The 21,049-nt window shown below is 39.0% G+C and overlaps 1 protein-coding gene across 1 annotated transcript; it reads right to left on the bottom strand.

Moving 5' to 3' along the window:
• Positions 1-13,059: 13,059 nt before the first annotated feature.
• LOC126154578 (gustatory receptor 23a-like) lies at positions 13,060-13,632 on the bottom strand. Its single transcript, XM_049916153.1, has one exon. It carries the CDS (start codon positions 13,630-13,632, stop codon positions 13,060-13,062), a length of 573 nt encoding a protein of 190 aa, XP_049772110.1.
• Positions 13,633-21,049: the final 7,417 nt, after the last annotated feature.

Below are 21,049 nucleotides of genomic sequence, written 5' to 3'. Positions count from 1 at the left end.
ACAACAATGTTGTCACTACAATTCGTTTTAGTCGGAGTAAGATGTTTGTATGGAAGAAGGATTCCACAGTTGTGTGTGAAAAGTGCGCATGTAGCACTGTGGACGAGGTAGAGGAACAGGATGAGTAAACTGTTTTTACGTAGAAACAGTAATGTTCAGTAAAAAGAGTATAATACAATAAATGCTGTATGAGAACATGTACTGAGAAGTAAATGCAGGTCAAATGAGATTTAAATTTATCCTGTATGTTAGGAGTGTATTGTTAAATGAAAAACTAGGATTTTTTAATTAGATTTTGTAACTGTATCTTTAGAAATAAAAAAGGTCAAAGATTAAAATTTGTATTTGTATTAATTAAAAAACCAAAATAAACTTATTACTTTTCAGTAGCAAGCATATTATGGTAGAACTTTTCACATCATTAGAGAAAACGATGGCTGGTGGACAGAGTCAACCACACGACCACTGGTGTTACAAAAATTGATGCGACCACTCAAGGGTTAAATAGTTCAGTTGGAGAACAAACAGCATATATTCAAAATGTCATTCCAAAGAACTTTAAACAGCTAGAAGTAGCACCAACAGACTTCACTGTAATTAAGAGAATTTCAAATAATCTAAAAAACAAAAGCTCATATGGCTTTGATGGTATTTCATATAGAGGTGTGAAAATTTGTTCCAAATTCAGAAGTAATATCAGGTTAAAATATGGAACAGTTACATCTCTTCATAAGAAAAGTGTCAGAGAAGACTTAAACAGTAATTGTCCAGTATCATTAACATCTTTTTCCAATACATTCGAAAAAACAATGTGCTCAAGAAAAGGGTCACACATAAATCACACTTAATATCACAGTTTGCATTACAGAAGCGTTGTTCAATTGAGAACGCTGTTTATATATCGACTCATCAAATAGCAAGGCCTTAAATACTAAACGATCGGCATTTGGTGTCTTTTGCGATTTTTCCAAAGCATTTAAGTGTGTAGATCACCTTCCTCCCTTAGAAACACTCAAGGTTTAGGGAACATACAAAGCTGAAATGAGTCATACTTAACAAATAGAATCCAAAGATATTACGCAATTACTTAATGAGGTTTGGAAGAATAGAGAATATTAGTGACTGTGTAGAAACCACAAAGGGAATCCCACGGGCGTCAATTCCATTTATTCCATCAATTTTGGTTATTCCTTATTAATGAGAATGACCTGCCACTTAATATTCTACAAGCAGAGTTGGTACTTTTTGCAGATGGTGATAGTGTTATGATAAATTCCAATAGAAAGAAAGCAGCAGAAGAGACTGTAACTGATTTGAAACTTCCTGGCAGATTAAAACTGTGTGCCCGACCGAGACTCGAACTCGGGACCTTTGCCTTTCGCAGGCAAGTGCTCTACCAACTGAGCTACCGAAGCACGACTCACGCCCGGTACTCACAGCTTTACTTCTGCCAGTACCTCGTCTCCTACCTTCCAAACTTTACAGAAGCTCTCCTGCGAACCTTGCAGAACTAGCACACCTGAAAGAAAGGATGTTGCGGACACATGGCTTAGCCACAGTCTGGGGGTGTTTACAGAGCGAGATTTTCACTCTGCAGCGGAGTGTGCGCTGATATGAAACTTCCTGGCAGATTAAAACAGTGTGCCCGACCGAGACTCGAACTCGGGACCTTTGACTTTCGCGGGCAAGTGCTCTACCAACTGAGCTACCGAAGCACGACACACGCCCGGTACTGACAGCTTTACCTCTGCCAGCACGTCGTCTCCTACCTTCCAAACTTTACAGAAGCTCTCCCGCGAACCTTGCAGAACTAGCACTCCAGAAAGAAAGGATGTTGGGAGACATGGATTAGCCACAGTCTTGGGGATGTTTTCAGAATGAGATTTTCACTCAGCAGCGAAGTGTGCGCTGATATGAAACTTCATGGCAGATTAAAACTGTGTGCCCGACCGAGACTCGAACTCGGGACCTTTGCCTTTCACGGGCAAGTGCTCTACCAACTGATCTACCGAAGTACGACTCACGCCCGGTACTCACAGCTTTACTTCTGCCAGTATCTCGTCTCCTACCTTCCAAACTTTACAGAAGCTCTCCTGCGAACCTTGCAGAACTAGCACTCCTGAAAGAAAGGATATTGCGGAGACATGGCTTAGCCACAGTCTGGGGGACGTTTCCAGAGTGAGATTTTGACTCTGCAGCGGAGTGTGCGCTGATATGAAACTTCCTGGCAGATTAAAACAGTGTGCCCGACCGAGACTCGAATTCGGGACTTTTGCCTTTCGCGGGCAAGTGCTCTACCAACTGAGCTACCGAAGCACGACTCACGCCCCGTACTCACAGCTTTACTTCTGCCAGTACCTCGTCTCCTACCTTCCAAACTTTACAGAAGCTGTCCTGCGAACCTTGCAGTACTAGCACTCCTGAGAGAAAGGATACTGCGGAGACATGGCTTAGCCACAGTCTGGGGAATGTTTCCAGAGTGAGATTTTGACTCTGCAGCGGGGTGTGCGCTGATATGAAGCTTCCTGGCAGATTAAAACTGTGTGCCCTACCAAGAATCGAACTCGGGACCTTTGCCTTTCACGGGCAAGTGCTCTACCAACTGAGCTCGGTACCAAGGGTCCCGAGTTCGAGTCTCTGTCAAGAACACAGTTTTAATCTGCCAGGAAGTTTCATATCAGCGCACACTCCGCTGCAGAGTGAAAATCTCGCTCTGGAAACATCCCCCAGGCTGTGGCTAAGCCATGTCTCCGCAATATCCATTCTTTCAGGAGTGCTAGTTCTGCAAGATTCGCAGGGGAGCTTCTGTAAAGTTTGGAAGGTAGGAGACGAGGTACTGGCAGAAGTAAAGCTGTGAGTACGGGGCGTGAGTCGTGCTTCGGTAGGTCAGTTGGTAGAGCACTTGCCCGTGAAAGGCAAAGGTCCCGAGTTCGATTCTCGATCGGGCACACAGTTTTAATCTGCCATGAAGTTTCATATCAGCGCACCCTCCGCTGCAGAGTGAAAATCTCATTCTGTAACTGATTGATTCCAAAGGTTTATTAACAGGTTCTCCGAAAATGAACTGTCCATAATTTAAAAAAGAAAAAAAAACTGTATTAATTCTGTACAACAAACAGTCATACCGTCATCTGATGTAGCACATTGGGAGGAGTCACTAAATTGTGTTGAATGCTCTACATTTTCGGTTGTACATATTGATGAAAACTTGGACTGGAAGAATCATATTACCGAGTGTCTCGAACATTCAAGTTCAGCTGCTTTTGTTCTTTGTGTAAATACCAATCTTGTAAACAGACGTATTATTCTCCTGACATATTAGGTACATTTCCATTCAGTGATAAGATATGGAATAATATTCTGTTGTAACTCACCACTTCAAAGAAAGTATCGATTATACAAAACCAAGCATTAAGAATATTGTGTGTTGTTCACCTAAGGATGTGATGTAGGTATCTCTTCAGACAGAAGGGTATTTTAACTGCAATTTCAAAATACATATATTCGCTAACAAAATCTGTCATAATTAGTCCACTACAATTAGAGACGTCTAGCTAGATCCATACCTGTTACAGTGTTGCTATTATTACCCATTATTAAAACTTTCCGTGGCTCAGAAAAGAGTTCAATATGCAGAAAGAAAAATTTTTGGTCTGTTACCCAATAACTCATCAAAATTACCGTGCATTTTCAGTGTAGGTATTTTAATTAGCTTCAGATTTCTTTCTCACTTTATTTATCGTGTTTCATGTCAAGTCTGTTACGCTAGCGAGGTGCAATTTCTGCACTTGCAATATTCGGAAAAGATGTGTATGCAACAACGGCGGCTACAGCATAAGAGCACCAAAGCACGAGAAGCCCTAATTTGGGAGACCTTCCAGATTTATTTCTTATCTTTCTTTGAATGTTGTTAAACGTAACATAGATGCAGTAACCTGAAACATATGGCACATAAGTCTGTAGCCCCACGTTTCAGTGGTAGTTGTCTAGACACCATACAACTTGGCATCAGAATCACGACAACATCTTCAGTTATTCCCGTTTGAAGGAGCTTTTGAGCATGGGCAACTGGCGTGACGTAATTGCGTTATGCATCAAACGCATACAGATTTTATAAATAACATTAACGGTTCACGGCGTTTACAGTTAGCCCTTACCACTTAACTATAAGTTTACGTCAGTGCTACTCGGTTGTAGCACACATCGCCAGACGTTTATCTCCGTTCGCTTGGCATTAATCCCGCTAGTTAGTACCACACTCCTCTGATATACCAGTGCACTCACTATATTACAAAGTTAGATCGGACGTCAATATATGTAACGTTTATACTGATCGGAAACCGATTTTGTGGGTTTCTGAATAAGTTATAGTGAATGAAGTTTTGGATTTCATAAAACAGTAATCCTTCTGTGTTCCTAACAGGAGAGTGCACCAATTTAGTCTGTTTCTTTTACCTGCAGTCAACTGATGTTTTTGATAGGCATTAAACTTGAATTTAATCATTTCCACAAAAAGCAGTTTGTATTTGAGGTTTGTTTAAAGTGAAGATTGTTTATTGTGCTGGTCACTGCGCACACAGGACAGTGAATCGGCTTTCTTGTGCAGTGTCAACGTCACTGTCGAATATATTTTAAGCACTAACAGAAAATTGAATTACCAGGACGAGTTACCTGTAAAGGAACTAGGACCTCCCAGACCAGATCCGTCGATTGAGACTGTCTAATAAGCTTGGCTTAATAAAGATGTTTACAATAAGCGTAAGTGGTTGTGTGGGTGCAACGTAAGAAATGCACTTACTGAAACGTAAGGGAGCTTGTAAGTTTGTCCGAAAAAATTAAAATGCACGAAAACTTCCAATTACGCAAAAATGAGAACAATCTCAGTGCTTGCTGAAGTTAATGCGAGTATGCAACATGACAGCGTATACAGAGAGTCTGTGAGAAAACAGGTGCATAGTAAAGCAAGTGCATAGTAAAAGAAATTGCTCTCCAGAGTAATAGACTGCGTAATTTCCTGAGGTGCGTTGGAGTTAGCTGTACATATTCACATTGACGGGATCATCAGAAACCACATGAATGTTTCGTAGCCTTGTAAATGTAGTAAGCGTTGTTGACGTTTCAGTGAAGGAACATTTAGAAGCTGCTATTGTGTTTGAAGGTACACCCAAAACGGTTAAAAATGGACTTCTGGATTGTATAAAGAGAAATAATAACGAAGAAGACTTTAAGTGTGCATTGTTTGGCTGCAATGTCGGAGGAATTGACATACGTGCCTACCAAGGAACAGTTGATGACTAGTTATAGGTACGAATGTCATGGCTCAGTGTGGAGAGATTTCGTGCCTTATCTAACGCTGACGCACAGGAACTGAGACATTACTTGGGGCAATAAATCCTGACTTGCAAAAGTGTGCCGATATAAAGTAGGAAAAAGTGATGGCCCAATGCTGTCACGGTGCTGCTTTCGGAGCGAAGGCATCAACTGTCTTCAGGTAAGGATCATGCAAGTATACCCTAGGATCCACTGATGTGCTGAACAATTTGGTCTGGTCCTGCAAAAAGCTGCATCTATAAACAAATCTGAGACAATCTTTTGATCGTATTTTCCAGGCTTTCTGACCTTTTACTCCAGGTCGACACACAGAACCAATGTGCTAGACAGAGCTGTGCAAACTAGACTACCACGAGTAGTAGCTACAAGACAGGTGCTTAACATTCGAACAGTCTACACAATTAAAGAGAAGAAGGAATGTCCGATCGAGTGTTTAGAAGAAATTAGCCTCTCTGAGCACGCACATGATGAAATCAGACGAGAAATTTGCAGCCGCTTCTCCAATTTAGAAGACCCTGAGTTCTTACTCTGCTTTTTCATAGGATCATGCCAAATCCAAACATATTATTCAGGATGTCGTAAGAGTGTCTTGAAACAACAAACCACTAGACAGTATCTGCCGGAGTTCGAATATATTACTAAAGTAATAAGATATGATGCGACTGAAAAGCAAATTGTGAGAAAACGACAATATTAAACAAGCAGCAAATACGGCAGACGTTTGTGACACAAGAATAAATCATATGACAGAAAGATTCTCATTCATGTATCAACTCGTGGTATTAGACGTGAGCTAATTTCCTCTATTGTCGATAAATTTTCCTGAGAGAGAAGTTGACTTTATTGTTGAGAGTTATCAATGATTTTTGAAGACCCAACGGAGAACAGAGCTAGGAGTAGTCTACACCACTTTCAACGCACAGGTGTAACAGTTACAGTTTTGTAGGTTCTACTAGACAAGAAGTTGTGTCTAGACACATTTCCACAGTTAAGTGATCTAATGAGAATAACTATAACAATCCTTCTGGCAACAGTTGAATTTGAAAGTTGTTTCTCAATAATGAATATTAAATCTTTTCTTCGAAACACAATTAAGGAGAATAGACTTCCGGCACTGGCAATACCTGCAACCGAGAAAAAAAGTTGTGGATGGTATTAAGACTCCAATCATAGCCTGATCTAGGCACTTGGGCGATTGAAAAACAGACAAATGGCTTTTCTTTATAAATAGGATGTATCAGTCATGCTGACATATAATTTTCTCTATTTAATGCGCAGCTACAGTACAGTGTAAAGTGCATTAATATTAACTATCATTTCATAAAAAATAATTACACCGTTTACCTGGTTCAGAAAATAAGACTTGGTGAATGACGTTAATATTTGGGTTATGATATGGACAGGAACGTATGACTACTCATCATTAAACTGTGCTTCTCAAATATCACAAAAACATTCTCTTGTAGCTCAGAAAAGCTTTGCATATTACTATTATCTTTATTATTACTGGCAGTTGCATAAATTTGTTCTTAACTGTAATTGTTATACAGAAGATGCAATTTCGCACTTTGAAGTTTATTTGAATCTAAAAGTTTGTGAACGCCCAAAATGTATACTCGCGGGCCGCCGTTGGCATTCAGTTCAACGTACTATAATGTGAGACTGAAGATATTTTGGCTCTGTACACAGCACTGCAGTTCGCTGCATTAGTGGTTTGTAGCGGTTCACAACAACAGCGTTTGGACTGAAGCAGCAAGGACATCTGAGACACTACCACGCTCTCTGATGAGAGAGCAATCAGCATATATCTCTATCGAACATCATACATCGGGAAGATAGCTTTGTGGATTCGTTCTTCTGCATGGGTAGGACCTGAAAACCAACAAATTGAACTTTTTTCTGCATAAACTTGACCTATGTTACGTTTAACACATGTAAAAAGAATATTGTTTAATCAGAAATGATTTTAAATAGTAATTTATTATTCTCTGCATATCAAGGGAATTAAATACCATCAATTACGATAGAAATGTGCAAGGGTATATTGTGTTGTTTTAGATACCTCTTCCCTCATATTTACGATAAGGAGGACAAGACAGGTTCCTCTGCGCTAAATTATTAGTTTCATTTCTTTGAAGGACCCTGTGTTTCACAATTGTTATCCTAATCGTACGTTTCTTCTATTTTATCTACAACATATTGCGGAAACTTTGCTAGAAGTCGGTCCGCAGCCCAGCCTCTCACTCCACCACAGCTGATGAAGTTCAGTGATATTGTTCCTGATGCACTTCCTCGATTGTCTTCATACTTCATCAGTTAAATGAATACCAAAATAACAAAATGCAGCTTATATAACACCGAATTAAAATGCTCCACCCCCAGCATTCACCCTGGCTTCCTGTGATAGATGAATCAATGTCAGGTTGCGAGCCAGCGCAGTACAATTAGGTTGCCAAAGCAAAGGCAACAAAATTGTTTACGATACCATGTCAATTAATTCTCAGTTTATAACTTTTGCTCAAGATGTAGTAGAATATAATAAAAATTAAAAATATTTAGCTGTTTAGTTAAATGTTATTATGACATTTACATTTTTGTCAATAATTAATTTTAGTCAATTCAGATTGACTATGTTTAAATTATTGTCTAAATGCGAACGGGGGGAAAAATTGATTTTCAATATTTCATGTATTTAGTAGAAGATTTAAAAAAAAATTAAGACACTGTCAGGATCCACTCATTAAGAGGTGTGACCCTAAATTAGGACATTAACACAATGAGGTAAGTACTACAATTAGAAACTGTGTGTTTCTCTTGAAGTGCCTGAACTGACGGCACACAAATACGAAGACTTTACTCATTCAGTATTTAAAATTGGAGCTCATAGCTACTTCGAACAAAATTTATACAATTTCAAACCTTTCAGAAAACTTTTCTATCTGACACACCCAAAAATAATGAATGGGCCAAGGTTAATACTTACATTCTTACTGTGCGTGAGAAAAAAATTCAGCATCAGACATGACATTTTAATTTCTTACTTCTTTACATTCGACTATTAACATTTCTGTCTGTAGAGAGAGTCCAAATATATCACTGAATGCACCTGCGAAATCATACCACTGTACGACACATACTTCAGGAGAAATGACGTCATAAACATTGTGATTCGAGAAAACTTTCGGTCAATTAAAATGGAGCGCAAAGTACCCATACTAAATTCATCCTTTGTTTCATAATGAAAACACTTAGCAACTTCCAACAAGCTTTAACCGTTATTACAAACCTCTTCTAAACTTTTTCTCGCTCACATGCTTAACGTTACATATTTAACATATTACCTCATTTGCAATCAGACATCATAAGTTGTTTTATACATGGGAGATATATTCTTTAAGATATCGGATCTTCAATGGTAAATACTGCCTGACTTATTTATTTAGTTAGGTACATTGTAAATGCGAACCACTTTGCTACAACATTACTTTCTTATTGTGTAAGGCTATAGACTTGTCTGTAGAACTCTTTGCGTAACATGAAACGAATCCCTTCTTGTGAATGTAGTTGAAGTTAATTTTTAGTCTCGCTTAGGTATTAAGTAAATTAGATGAAGAACATCACAAAAACATTCGTATACGATTCCTGATGTAACTACTGCAATGTCTGTATCATTCTTGACTGACAGATGATCTATGTTTCAACTGATGATTGTGCACTGATTATGAAATGACTCCAGCAATAATACTTCATGTGATTCGTGTCGCCATTGATGGCAGCGTATTTATCATTTCAGTGTTGCTTGAAATTACTAAGATTTTATTGAGAAATTATTTTTCTTCTTTATTAATGAATTTATTGTATCTCTGTATACGATTCCTAGCGATGTCAGCCAACACATAATATCGCTGACTCGTGTCCAAATCCCCGCACTGTCTTTTGTCATTCCTCTTCTGGACTGCGATGATTCAATGAGCGGTGCAAATTCTGGTTCCTGCTCTGTTTACTGTTATTACACGAAGAAAATACATGGATTGTCGCTTCAGGACTTGAGCTTTGAATACATTTATATGTTCAGAAAACGCATCACCTAGTCATTATAAATAAAAGTTGAAACGTACAGGAAGAATTTCTCATTATTTATAGTTTACTATTATGATACATTGACAACTAACTTATATTTGTTAAATTTCCTTTTGCGATATCGAGATAATATCTAAGGACGACCGCTGCTGCTGAGATAGAGATATTGTTTAGTTATCCTCGTTTGTCAGCAGAACTGAATCAAATGGACCAGATGAATTACAGTTGCAGATAAGGTTACAATTGTACCCCTGAAATTTGATCATCCAGAAAGAGTGATACAAGAAGAAAGAGATTTAGGAACCTGGTGTTCGAATGTAAGACATTTCCAGGCGATATGTGGACTCAGACCTTTATTCACTGGTTAAAAATTGTACATTAAAACTGATGAAATATCAAAAAGGTTGGAAATTTGCTATTTGAAAATAGGATGAATGGATAGAACAATACGTCATTAAAAGTTCCAAAAAAGGATACGATGAACTGAAACTTGAGAAACAAATAAATTAGAGAGCGAATAGTTAGCTGTGAGAGGTGAAACACTGAAGGCACCAGAGGATCAAATAGGTAAAAAGACAACACCTCGTAGATATCCCTGGATATCCAAGAAATATTGAATTTACCTGATCAAAAGAGAAAATATAAAAAGCCAGCAAATGAAGCAAGTGAAATTGAAAGATAGGTAGAAAATGCAATATATGAAAGTAGAAAGCGATACACGACAAATACAGTTCGGTGGATGCAAACATAACAAGAGGAAATGTAGTTACCATCTGTATGAAAATGAACGCGATTTTTTGAGAAAAGAGAAGCAGCAGTATGAATATAATGAGTTCAGATGAAAAACCGATAGTAAACGAATAAGATAAAGCTGAAAGTTGGAAGGAATATATAGAGCGACTCTACAATGGAAATTAACTTGATGGTAGTGTCACAGACAGAAATGAAGAGGTAAATGAAGATGGGATGTGAGGTGTAATACTGCAGCAGAATTCGACAGAACTCTAGAAGACCTTGTTCGAAACAAGGTCCGTTGAGAAGACGACATTTCCTCAAAGCTACTAATAACCTAGGCAGAGCCAGGTGTGTCAAACCTAGTCCACCTGATATGAAAGATGTACGAGACGGGCGAAATGCCCCCAAATTTCGTGGAGAGTGTTATAACTCCATTTATAAAGAAAGAAAATGCAGACAGGTGTGGATATTACCAAACTGTCAGTTTAAAAGCCTTGGTTGCATAACATTGCAATGAATTATTTTCCGACAGATGGAAAGAGTGGTTAAAGCCGACCCCGGAGATGATTAGAGTTTAGAAGAAATTTAGTAACATCCTAGGAAATGCTGACCCCATGGGTCATCTTAGAAAAATGACTAAGGAAAAGTAAACCAAAATTTTTGGCATTTGTAGAATTACAGGAAGGTTTTGACAATGTTGACTGAAATACACTCTTCGTAATTCTGAATGTAGCGGGTGTAATGTGCAGGGAACGGAGGTTTAAATACAAGCTTTGCAGAAACCAGGCGGCTGTATAAGGGCCTAATTGCCTGAAAAAAGAATGAGCTGAGAGGGGATGAGGCAGGATTTTATCCCCAGCGTTATTCAGGCACACCGAACAAGCTGTAACGTAAGGCAAAAAAAAAAAAAAAAAAAAAAAAAAAAAAAAAAAAAAAAAAAAAAGAGAGAGAGAGAGAGAGAGAGAGAGAGAGAGAGAGAGAGAGAGAACTGCATTTAAGTTCAGGAGGAAGAGGAAATTTTGATGTTTGCCAACGACATCGTAATTCTGTAAGAGACAGCAAGGACCTTGGAAGAGCATTTGAATGGAATGGACAGTATCCTGAAAAGAGGTTGTAAGATGAACATCAGCTATTGCAAAGCGAGGGTAATGGAAAGTAGTCGAACCAAATCAGGCGATGCTGACGTAATGCGATTAGGAAATGAGATGCTAAATGTAGAAGATAGTTTGGTCATTATTCAGCAAAATAAGTTACGATGGTCGAAACACAGAGTAGATGAAAATATAGATTGGTAAAGGGAAGAAAAAGTTTGTGAAGAGGGGAAACTGGTTGACATTGAATACATATTTAAGTACTAGGAAGTCTTTTTGAGAGAGTTTGCCTGGAGTGCAGCTTTGTGTGGAAGCAAAAGGAGAACAATAAGAAGTTCAAACAAAAAGAGAATATATCCTTTGAAATCTGGTGCTACCGGAAGAATGTCGAAGACCACGTGGATAGATCACGCAAGTAATGAGTAGGTTTTGAACTGAATTCTGAAGAGAATAAATTTGTGCCACTTCCTGTCTAAAACAACGTTTGGTGAACAGAATACCTTCTCTAGGCACTATGGAATTTTCAGTTTGGTATTGGAGGGAAGTGTGGAGATGAGTGGAGGTAAAAATATAGATCTAGATCAGGAGAGAAATGCACAACAGGATGTAGGTTGTAGTAGTTATTAGGGGATGAAGAGGCTTGCAAGGCATACTGTAGCGTGGAGGGTTGTATTAATGCAGTCTTCAGACTGAAAACCATAACAACAACACAACTTTGGACCTAAAAAAAACTTTAAAACGGAAGCGTATACATTCCTCTTCATTCAATACATACGCATCTTTTGTGGCCTCTAACACGTAATATTAATTAAGTATGTAAACAGAGACATTTGAACTTTTTCACATTTGGATTTCGTTGTTAGGTTTGGTTCATAGATTCCAAATAATCCCTTGAGCTGGTTCTGGAACAATATGGTGATCTGCTTGTATTGAAACAAGTGAGTGCACACAACAGTTTTGCTGTTTCAGTTGGCTTAGGCTCGTCAACAGTTCAGTGTTTCCCCCTATTTCATGGGCATGAGGTGTCAACAATTCCTGAATGCGCGTAATTGCCTAATTTTATTTATGTAGCATTGTCGGTGTACTGTGTGGTTATTATTTACTTGCCATCCAGATACGTGTGGGCTGTGCATTATACGCTGTGCCGAATATTTCCAATTTTTTGGCAGACCAATAATTTTCATGATATGTCACTTTCCTTTAGCACAGGTGATCACAGAAAAGAACGTAACTTCACACAACTTCTTGCATATGATAAAGTGTGTTAGTGCCACAAAAACACTACTGAATCACATGGAAAACCAGCAAGTGTCCTATATGATATGTATGTGTTGTAGACGCCAACCTGGTATCGGCTGTCTCATGCACAACGCAGTAAAGTAATTTTCAAAACTAACTAACACATGACAGAAAGATCAAATTAAGATGGGAGCTTATGCTGGAGCTCTTATACACCGTCAGGGCATACACCAGTAACTTAATTTGATGCAGGACGGTCCATTATAGTACCTACCTCACATGACATAAAGGAAGCAAGCTAGAGCCCCATTTATCATGCAGACTGAAGGAAGAAACAAAATAAATACACAAATTTACTGAAAATAGCTTGCAAAACTTTTACTGCAATTTGTTTATTTAGAAAGACATGTCTATCAATCCTCTGGATAATAAAAACACAATGAGTAATTGAAAAATAACCTATACTTACAATGCAACTATTAAGTAATATGTCACCAACTGAAAGACGTTTCCACCAATGATAGCATCAGTACACTGCACAATTAGAAGGACATACGCCCTAGCAAAAATCATACGAAGTGCTTCACTTATGAAATTGTAGAAGTATCACGAGATAAGTGACTGCAGCACTAATAGTGGCTGTGAAGACACGAAGATCGATGTCACAGAACCCCATGGCAGAAACTCGTAGTCTCTCCACTGGCAGTTGCAGAACATCGAGTGCTGGGCCAGGGCGAAGGAGCGGCTGCAGCCTCGACAGCAACAGACCAGCTCTGTCGGCGCGGTCAGCCGCAGAGGAACACACCCAGCACACCGCCAGCTGGCGACACAGGACGTTAGGAAGTCCAAATAGACTCACGAGTATTTCCGTACTCTTGTCTTTTTTTTGTGCCAAGAGTATTAACCAATAGGCAGTGCAAGTCATAACGATGAAATCTGTCAAGACGGACAGCAACAGTGCGGGTCCGAAGTGGAGACTGCAAAGGCGGGAGCAGCGGTGAAGGGCCATCCTGGCGCGCTGCAGCCGCCGCACCTCCGCCTCCACCACCCCCGCCGCCCCGGGCTGTCCTGCACGCGTCGCCATCTCCTCCAGCTCAGCCTCGCTGCCCGCCGGCGGCCGGGTACTCCTCAGCAGCTGCCCACAGACGATGCCCATCCTGTGTCGGAGTACCAGCACAACGGCGAAGAACTGAACTCGCCAGATCATGACCAAGACTTGTAGGCATATACAGATGAGGCTTATTGGATCATGCCTGAATAAACAGGTTGCTAGAATGCTCTGTGGTATGACAATGCAAACAAGCACTGCAATGAAAAGTAAAATTGCTCTTTGGCGCGTTTTGCGATATATTTCCATTTTGTAAGTGTGATCTCGCACAGCGAGCAACACATCTACCTGCTGCAACAGTTCCATTATGCTACTAACGATATGATGTCCGGTAGACAGAGATCTGCATAGAATTGTAGCTGGTTCAAACACAGATAGTAAAACAAATGAGACAAATACAAAGCGCACTGTCATAGGGGACAGTGGATTTATTATGATTTGATGCATTACTAAATAACTGCAGTAAAGACCAGAGCCACTGATACAGATGAGCCACGTCAAACATATGACGTAGCCTACGACTCTCTTTTCCGACATTCTGTAGAGAGTAGTTGGAGAATGTTTGTTGGCACTGATGATAGGAACCAAACCAAAGATTTGAAATAAAAGATATAATGGTCTCACTGCACTTTCGAAGCTATGACCACTCATTTGAGAAACACAGGTGTGAGGACTCCTCATTATTCTGCGAGCTACCTTCGTGTAAGCGGACAGCTGTCACTACTGAGTTATGACCTAGTGCTCTGGCACAACGTGATAATTCCAATTTTGCTGATGGTATAACGATCGAAATCTAATTTCAAGATCGCCAGTAATGAGTCATTAACGCTAATGAATCATTAACTTGAGAGGTTGAAGCCTGTATGAATCCTGTGCGAGTTGTTTATAGAACTATGTTTTAACCAATTATAATTTGAGAGCAAGTGTTAACATGACATACATATTCTATAAGTGATATCAGAACCAAATTAAACAGACCTTTATAAAATTAGAGTCCGATGAATCAATGTAGCACTTTAGATGTGGATAGAACTGACACTGAAAATGATTCACGAGAAAGAGATTTTTGTACTGTCTATTACCGCTTTGCCTGATAAGTCGTCTGGCTATCTGCGCAAAGACAGGGCAGATCACTCGAGCTGTATAATGGGAGACAAGAATTCTTAGACATCTGCAACTACGATGAACTTATAGGCAATTTTTTTCTATCTGGATGACACTTTGTTTCTTAGAATTGAAATTTATACATTTTTTCTTGATATCAGCTGTTATTGTGTCTGGGGGAAGTATACCTGTTCGAGATATCTTGCGCAGCAGGTGGAATATTCTGTCTTGCTTGGTGCCCAAAGGATCTAAATAATTCTGAAAGCACGTCGCTTGCTCACGAGGTTCGTTTTGACTGACGTCTTTCACTTTTCTCTCAAATTCTTCTCGCAGTATCATTTCTCATAACTCGTCTTCACTCACTTTCACTTCTTTTTCTCTAACATTGTCTTCAAGTCTGTTTTCTTCGTTTGGGACCTCTATGTATTTCTTCCGCCTTTCAGCTTTCGATCATAGCGGATTCTAGTAGTATCCGTTAGAGAAAAACTCAAGCAGTCTTCAAAGAAAGCAAAAAAATACGATGAAAATTGCTAAATAAATGTAGTACGAAGAAATATAAAACTACATTTTGGTACTGCGGTTCCCAGTTCGTAGGCTGGTTCGACACAACTCTCGCACTCCAGCTCAACTTGTGGAACCATTTTCATTACTGAATATCTACTACAACTCACATTAATTTTAACCCACTTACTACGCTCATACACTGGTTCGCCTCTGCAACTGTTACACCCCTCTTCCTCCTTTGCTAAACCACCTGTTACCTCATTCCTCAGGATGCGTTGTATGAACCAATCGCTTCATTTAGTCAAGTTGTACCATATATTTCTTTTCTGTCCGTTTCGATTTAATAACTCGTCATTTGTTTTCTGATCTATGCACCTAATCTGCAATATTCTTCTGTAGCACCAATTTTCAGAAGCTTCTATGTACTTTCTGTATGAACTACTTACACTCAACGTTTCATTTCCGTACAAGGCTACACCCTCAAAAAATGCCTTCAAAAAACCATATTATCGCTTAAATTTGTATTAGGTATTAATAAATCCTTTTTCTGCCGCGTTTTCCCTGCTCTTGCCTATCTGCGTATTTATCCTTACTACTTTGGCCATCAGTCTTCTCCCTCGACTTCAGTTCCTTTTTCAAATTTATCCTTAGCTTCCTTTATTTCTTGGTCATTGTACATAGTGGTTGTCATAGCGGATAGGAAAAAACCCTGTCACACTCCCTTCTCATCCACTGCTACCCCCCCTCCCGCCCCCCCATGTCCTTCGACTCTTATAACTACAGTATGGTTTCCGCAGAAGTCTTAAATAACTTTCTGTTTTATATTGCTACTACCTTCATAATTTCTGGGATGACAGTCCAGACCACTCTGTCAAAAGATTTCAAAAGCGTACTTGTATGTCTCTTGAAAAGCTACGCATCGATAGCTCGAGCCACATCTGTTGGAACAGAATTTTTGGCGTGATGCAGGCGTGGCACGTTTGCCGTGAGTGACGTTCTGGCCGTTTTCCGGGATAGGCAGTCCGTGAACCAGCATGGACAGGGCAGGTCTGTTGGGCAATGTACTGGCTGTTTGGTCCACCAGGTCTGGAGGCTAGCGGTGGGTCGTCGTCATCAACATATCGCCTTGCAGCTTGATGGTCTTCCACTGTTTGCCATCACACAGTGTCTTTGTATACCGGTGAGCTGCATTTAGTTCGTTCCTTAGGTACCGAGAACAAGTGGCGTTCTTATAAACTGTTGTGTTTGTACCCTGCTGCTTCTATAACGGACTCGTTTCAGCCTCCTGTTGTTGTTAGTGAAACACATTCTAGATATGGTTGTGGCCTAGCTATTCAAAGAATTTTTCTTGGATCCTTAAAAGAGGTTGTTATGTGTTGCTGTAAATATGTCAATAATAACGATTGGAACAAAAGACTAGTATAGTTTTGGAAAGAGAATAATGTTTTAGTAAATTTTAATTTTCTTACTTGGTGTCCTCATGAATGACTTTTAGAGATTTGAGAGCAACTATTTGAATTAATACTATAAACTTTTGTTATTTGATATCACTTAAATATTTGATAATATTGTTGATGTATTATAAGTAATTGTTCTCAAATAATTCTGCATAATATGTCAAGGTTCTTTTGGTCTAATTAATAAATTGTTTTTCTGACAATTATTAATATAACACTGGTTACGAATGATGTCCATCCCTTATTTGGCCCAGTCCTTCCAATCCCAGGCAGGCATACTCCAGTAGTGCGTAAAGCTTCAAACACTATCACAATTCGTTATACGCAAAGTGAAATATGTTATATTTATGAAAAATAGCAGTTAAATCCATATAAATTAGCGAAAAGGTATGATAAGTGTCTGCATACTTCCAAAGAACACAGAATACATGTGTGAATAGCTTTGTGAAACAACAAGATGTGCTAACATGTGTTAACTTCTCACGTATAGAAACGTGCTGTGCTATGGGGGACTTCCCGCTATCATGTATTCATCAGTTTAATGAGACTGCAGTAATTATTCTCCTCGCAAATCAATTAAAGGTGCTCTAAAGTATCTCGAACGTCACATGGTGCTACCACACATAACACTTCAGCGCACAGCAGAATACATTATCCTGCCTCATTCAGTTCCTGAAAAACTAGCTAGCATGCAAAGATATTTTATTTAATTCTCTTTTCAGGCTTCAGTCATGGCTCAATGTTTACAAACTTAATCATCAGAATTAGTCAGCCTTCACTTTGACTTGTATCATGACCACAATAAGGTGGCTCGCTATCTGTAACACTTTTAAGTGGAGCAGTAATGAAAAGAAGGACTTTCCAGTGAATCATTGTGCAATACTTGCTGTTGATAATATGTATATTATACATCTTATGTATGGAAGCGAATTACATTCTGATAATTAAAATTCTCCCTACATCACCCTTTACAAAACAATGCTACTATTAATGGAAATATAATCCATTTCATCAGTACAAAACAAACCTTGTACTTTTTATGTCCTTAACATGATAGAACTGGAAATGTACCAGAAGGAAATGAAGTTACAATGATGTAGTAGTCAGTCTCCAAATTCCTGATAATTCACAACGTCTTCAAGGCTCCTCCACTGCATATGAATACATCAAAGTACGTAGGTGTGCAGACTGATAGAGATGAATACCCAGACTAATCTCAAACTGTAGAGCGTATTTCAGCACTGTATACAAATTGGAATCTTTTTACCAGTCGTTTTGCATGTCATGTGGATTGTTCAAGATGATGGCTCCGCATTAAACAAAAATAATAACGTGAGAACAACATTATTCCTGAACTATTAACTGTAGAAACACACATGTCTTACACTAAAAGGACCTGTACAATGAATCTAATGGTTGAATTCCTTCGAAGAAGGAAGCACATCAGGAGGACCATTCCTACATAAAAGCATTCTATTGGCTGGAGACCCTGACATCAAGGTATGGCTGCAAAGCGTAGAATGGCAGTGTGATTATACAGCTAATGTGCCGCACCACAGACGACGTGGCGTGATACTCTTTCATTTTACGGTGCGTTTCGTTCAGTACACAGTTATACAGTTATAACTAATCAAGTGGCATGACACATGTATTATACGTTAGGACTAAGTAAATGATAATTAAGACGAAAAATTGCTGAACAAATTGGTTTAAGCGTAGCCTGTTTCGGATATCTATTATTGTTTACCAGCTGAAGATGCAATTCATAGCTGCTTCCTCCTTAGGCCACATTTCTTCGTAGCTTCCAACTTTACTTCTTCACTCAGATACCTAATCCATATACACGTTCATCTTATTCCATAAAGAGCAATAACTGTGTAATGAATTTCAGGAAACTTTTGTTTCCAAATAGAGGACAGACCTTGCACAATCCATTTCCACCAAAAGCAACAAACTCTTCTACTCTTCTTCAAATACATCCTTTTCTGCTGCTGGAAAATCTAACGATTTATCGCTGTTTTAATAGTTAAAGGCAGTATAGCATGCCATGTACTTCACCGCATCTGCAAGAGCGAGCCACGTTGTTACCACATACGTAAATAAATTTTCTTCCAGATTCCCAGTTCCTGGGATTGCTTTTACTGTACTGGCGATTAATCAACAACACAGGGTTCACTGGTAATGAGACATAGGGTTGCGGCATCTGAGTCGACGTCACACATAGAAGATTCTGCATTTCATTCTTATGTAACCGAGGTACTTCCAGAGAAAGAAATATCACTTGCGTTTCCCATCAGTTTAAGGAAACGCACTCTATTCCTTAGTTCAGATGGAGTTGAAACGTCCCCTTTGAACAATTATACAATACTGTGCTTAAACTGACACACAATATTTTTAGCGCAACGCAATCTGACTATCAAAGATCCCTGCAAAAGAATGGCCCTGAGTAACATTAAACTATACCTTTCAGAAATCACTTACCTCACAAAAATCTTCATTACTCGAACTACTGCAATACAGCGAGCGGCACTTCTGCCAGCTAAATAAAAGATTCAAACTACAGAAGGCACTAACTACTGATAGGGATAGTTAGCAAATGAAAGATATTACTAGAGAACAAACAATGTATTTAACTTAATAGTCATAATATATATAGCAGTTCATGACAAATTTCAAAACTCCGCCATCTCTCTCCCCACATCCACCACTGCTGGAGGCTCACCTCCAACTGCGCAACGCTACGCGCTGTTCACATCCAGCTGCCGCTGCCCAACACTACAATGGCAGACAACAATGCAAACTAGCCACAGGCTGCACACAGCACAGCCAGTGATTTTCGTACAGAGCGCTAAGTAACGTTGCCAATAAGAAAACATAAACAGCCTAATTACATAGCCCCCATGCTCCCCACAAAAAAGTTTACAATTTTTTTTGGGCAGTGGCCAATACAGATTTGAAAAAATTTTTAATGATTACAATATCAAAGAAATCAAATGCACACACTTATTGATACAATGTTGGTCAAAATCTAAAATGTTCTCACAGTCCATAAAGACAGTCCAGATTGTTCATTACAGTAAAATTGCAGTGTTTTTCTCAAAGTCTGAGCAGTAAAAGAAAATGCACACGGAAGTAGTGGATTTCCATGCAGTCTTGAAGAAGTAGTATTGTCCTTCCAATGGAAAGACAGTGCTGACTCTTGACATGCTGACAGGTAATGGGCCACAACAGAGCAAACCCACAGCAGAGTCATTCGACGTCTTGAAGAAGATTGGTAGGTAGGTCATCACAGAGCAGACCGACTGTAGTCCTGGTAGAGAGTATGGTATTGGTGGGCCATCAAAGATGCAGACCCACTTTAGTCCATGTAGAGATGGCCAGCAGCCATCTGCTGCATCTGTGCAGGTGCACAATCACCATTGAAGAGTCTTGCGGATAATATAGCAAGTCCATAAACCATCACTTGTGCACTCACAAAATTTTTGGAATTGTCCTTAGAACCAGCAATGCTGTTATCCAGTCCCTTGCTGAATTATCAACACACGTGCAAACACTAACAGTCCCTACTTCTCACATATTGTCCATATACCATGACCAACAGAAACGTGTGCAGTGAAATGTAACTTACAAGTTACTTAATTTGATGAACTGGTGTCAATTACAATTTTAAAACATAAGAATACAATAACAAATGTACAAAATACATCATTAAAAACATAACAATACAGATAACATTTGTAGTAATACAGGCCTGTACAAAAGAATCGAACTAACATATACATCAGTGTTACAGGAATTATGACATGAGTACATACATAAAAGATCAGAATAACTTGTGAAACATCAACTTCACACATGAGCATTAAAACAAAACAGAATAAATAATGTCTAAGCATATTTATAAGGTAAATAACATATTATTATGCCAATTATATTTGAGGATAACAGTATTCCTCATCATAGTGAATGTAGCTTAATATTAAAAGAAGAAAAAATTCTATGAAACTACACAGAGACAGGAAGAAAACAAATACACAAGGGTACACAAACACATAGTGGGATAACACAAAAGGAAAGGACAGGGTTTGTTTTACTGCAGTATTTTGCATGGAGATCTCCCTTCATTCATCATTATTCCCAAAAGTCCTATCTAAGCCTGCTTTCTGTATTCTGTTCACATCCTCTGTCAAAAATAGTTTTTCTCTACTGTACAGTATCCTCTTTTTTTTGTTGCCCAAACCATTTTCATATAGCTTCTCAATACATTTCTTCCAAGTCATCATAGTTAGTTTCTTATATAGTCTACCCCTCTTAAGCTAACTTAAATCTACTGAGCTCAGATATATATACCAAGGGACGAGGCAATGCAGCATCACATAAAACAATTAATATAAACAGCA

Source organism: Schistocerca cancellata, unplaced genomic scaffold (assembly GCF_023864275.1).
Source record: "Schistocerca cancellata isolate TAMUIC-IGC-003103 unplaced genomic scaffold, iqSchCanc2.1 HiC_scaffold_1096, whole genome shotgun sequence".
NCBI classification, from domain to species: domain Eukaryota; kingdom Metazoa; phylum Arthropoda; class Insecta; order Orthoptera; family Acrididae; genus Schistocerca; species Schistocerca cancellata.
This window is presented reverse-complemented; position numbering and strand designations above follow the sequence as displayed.

Excerpts from the sequence above, each read along its gene's own strand:
- LOC126154578 (XM_049916153.1), bottom strand. The coding sequence starts at position 13,632 with ATGGGCATCGTCTGTGGGCAGCTGCTGAGGAGTACCCGGCCGCCGGCG.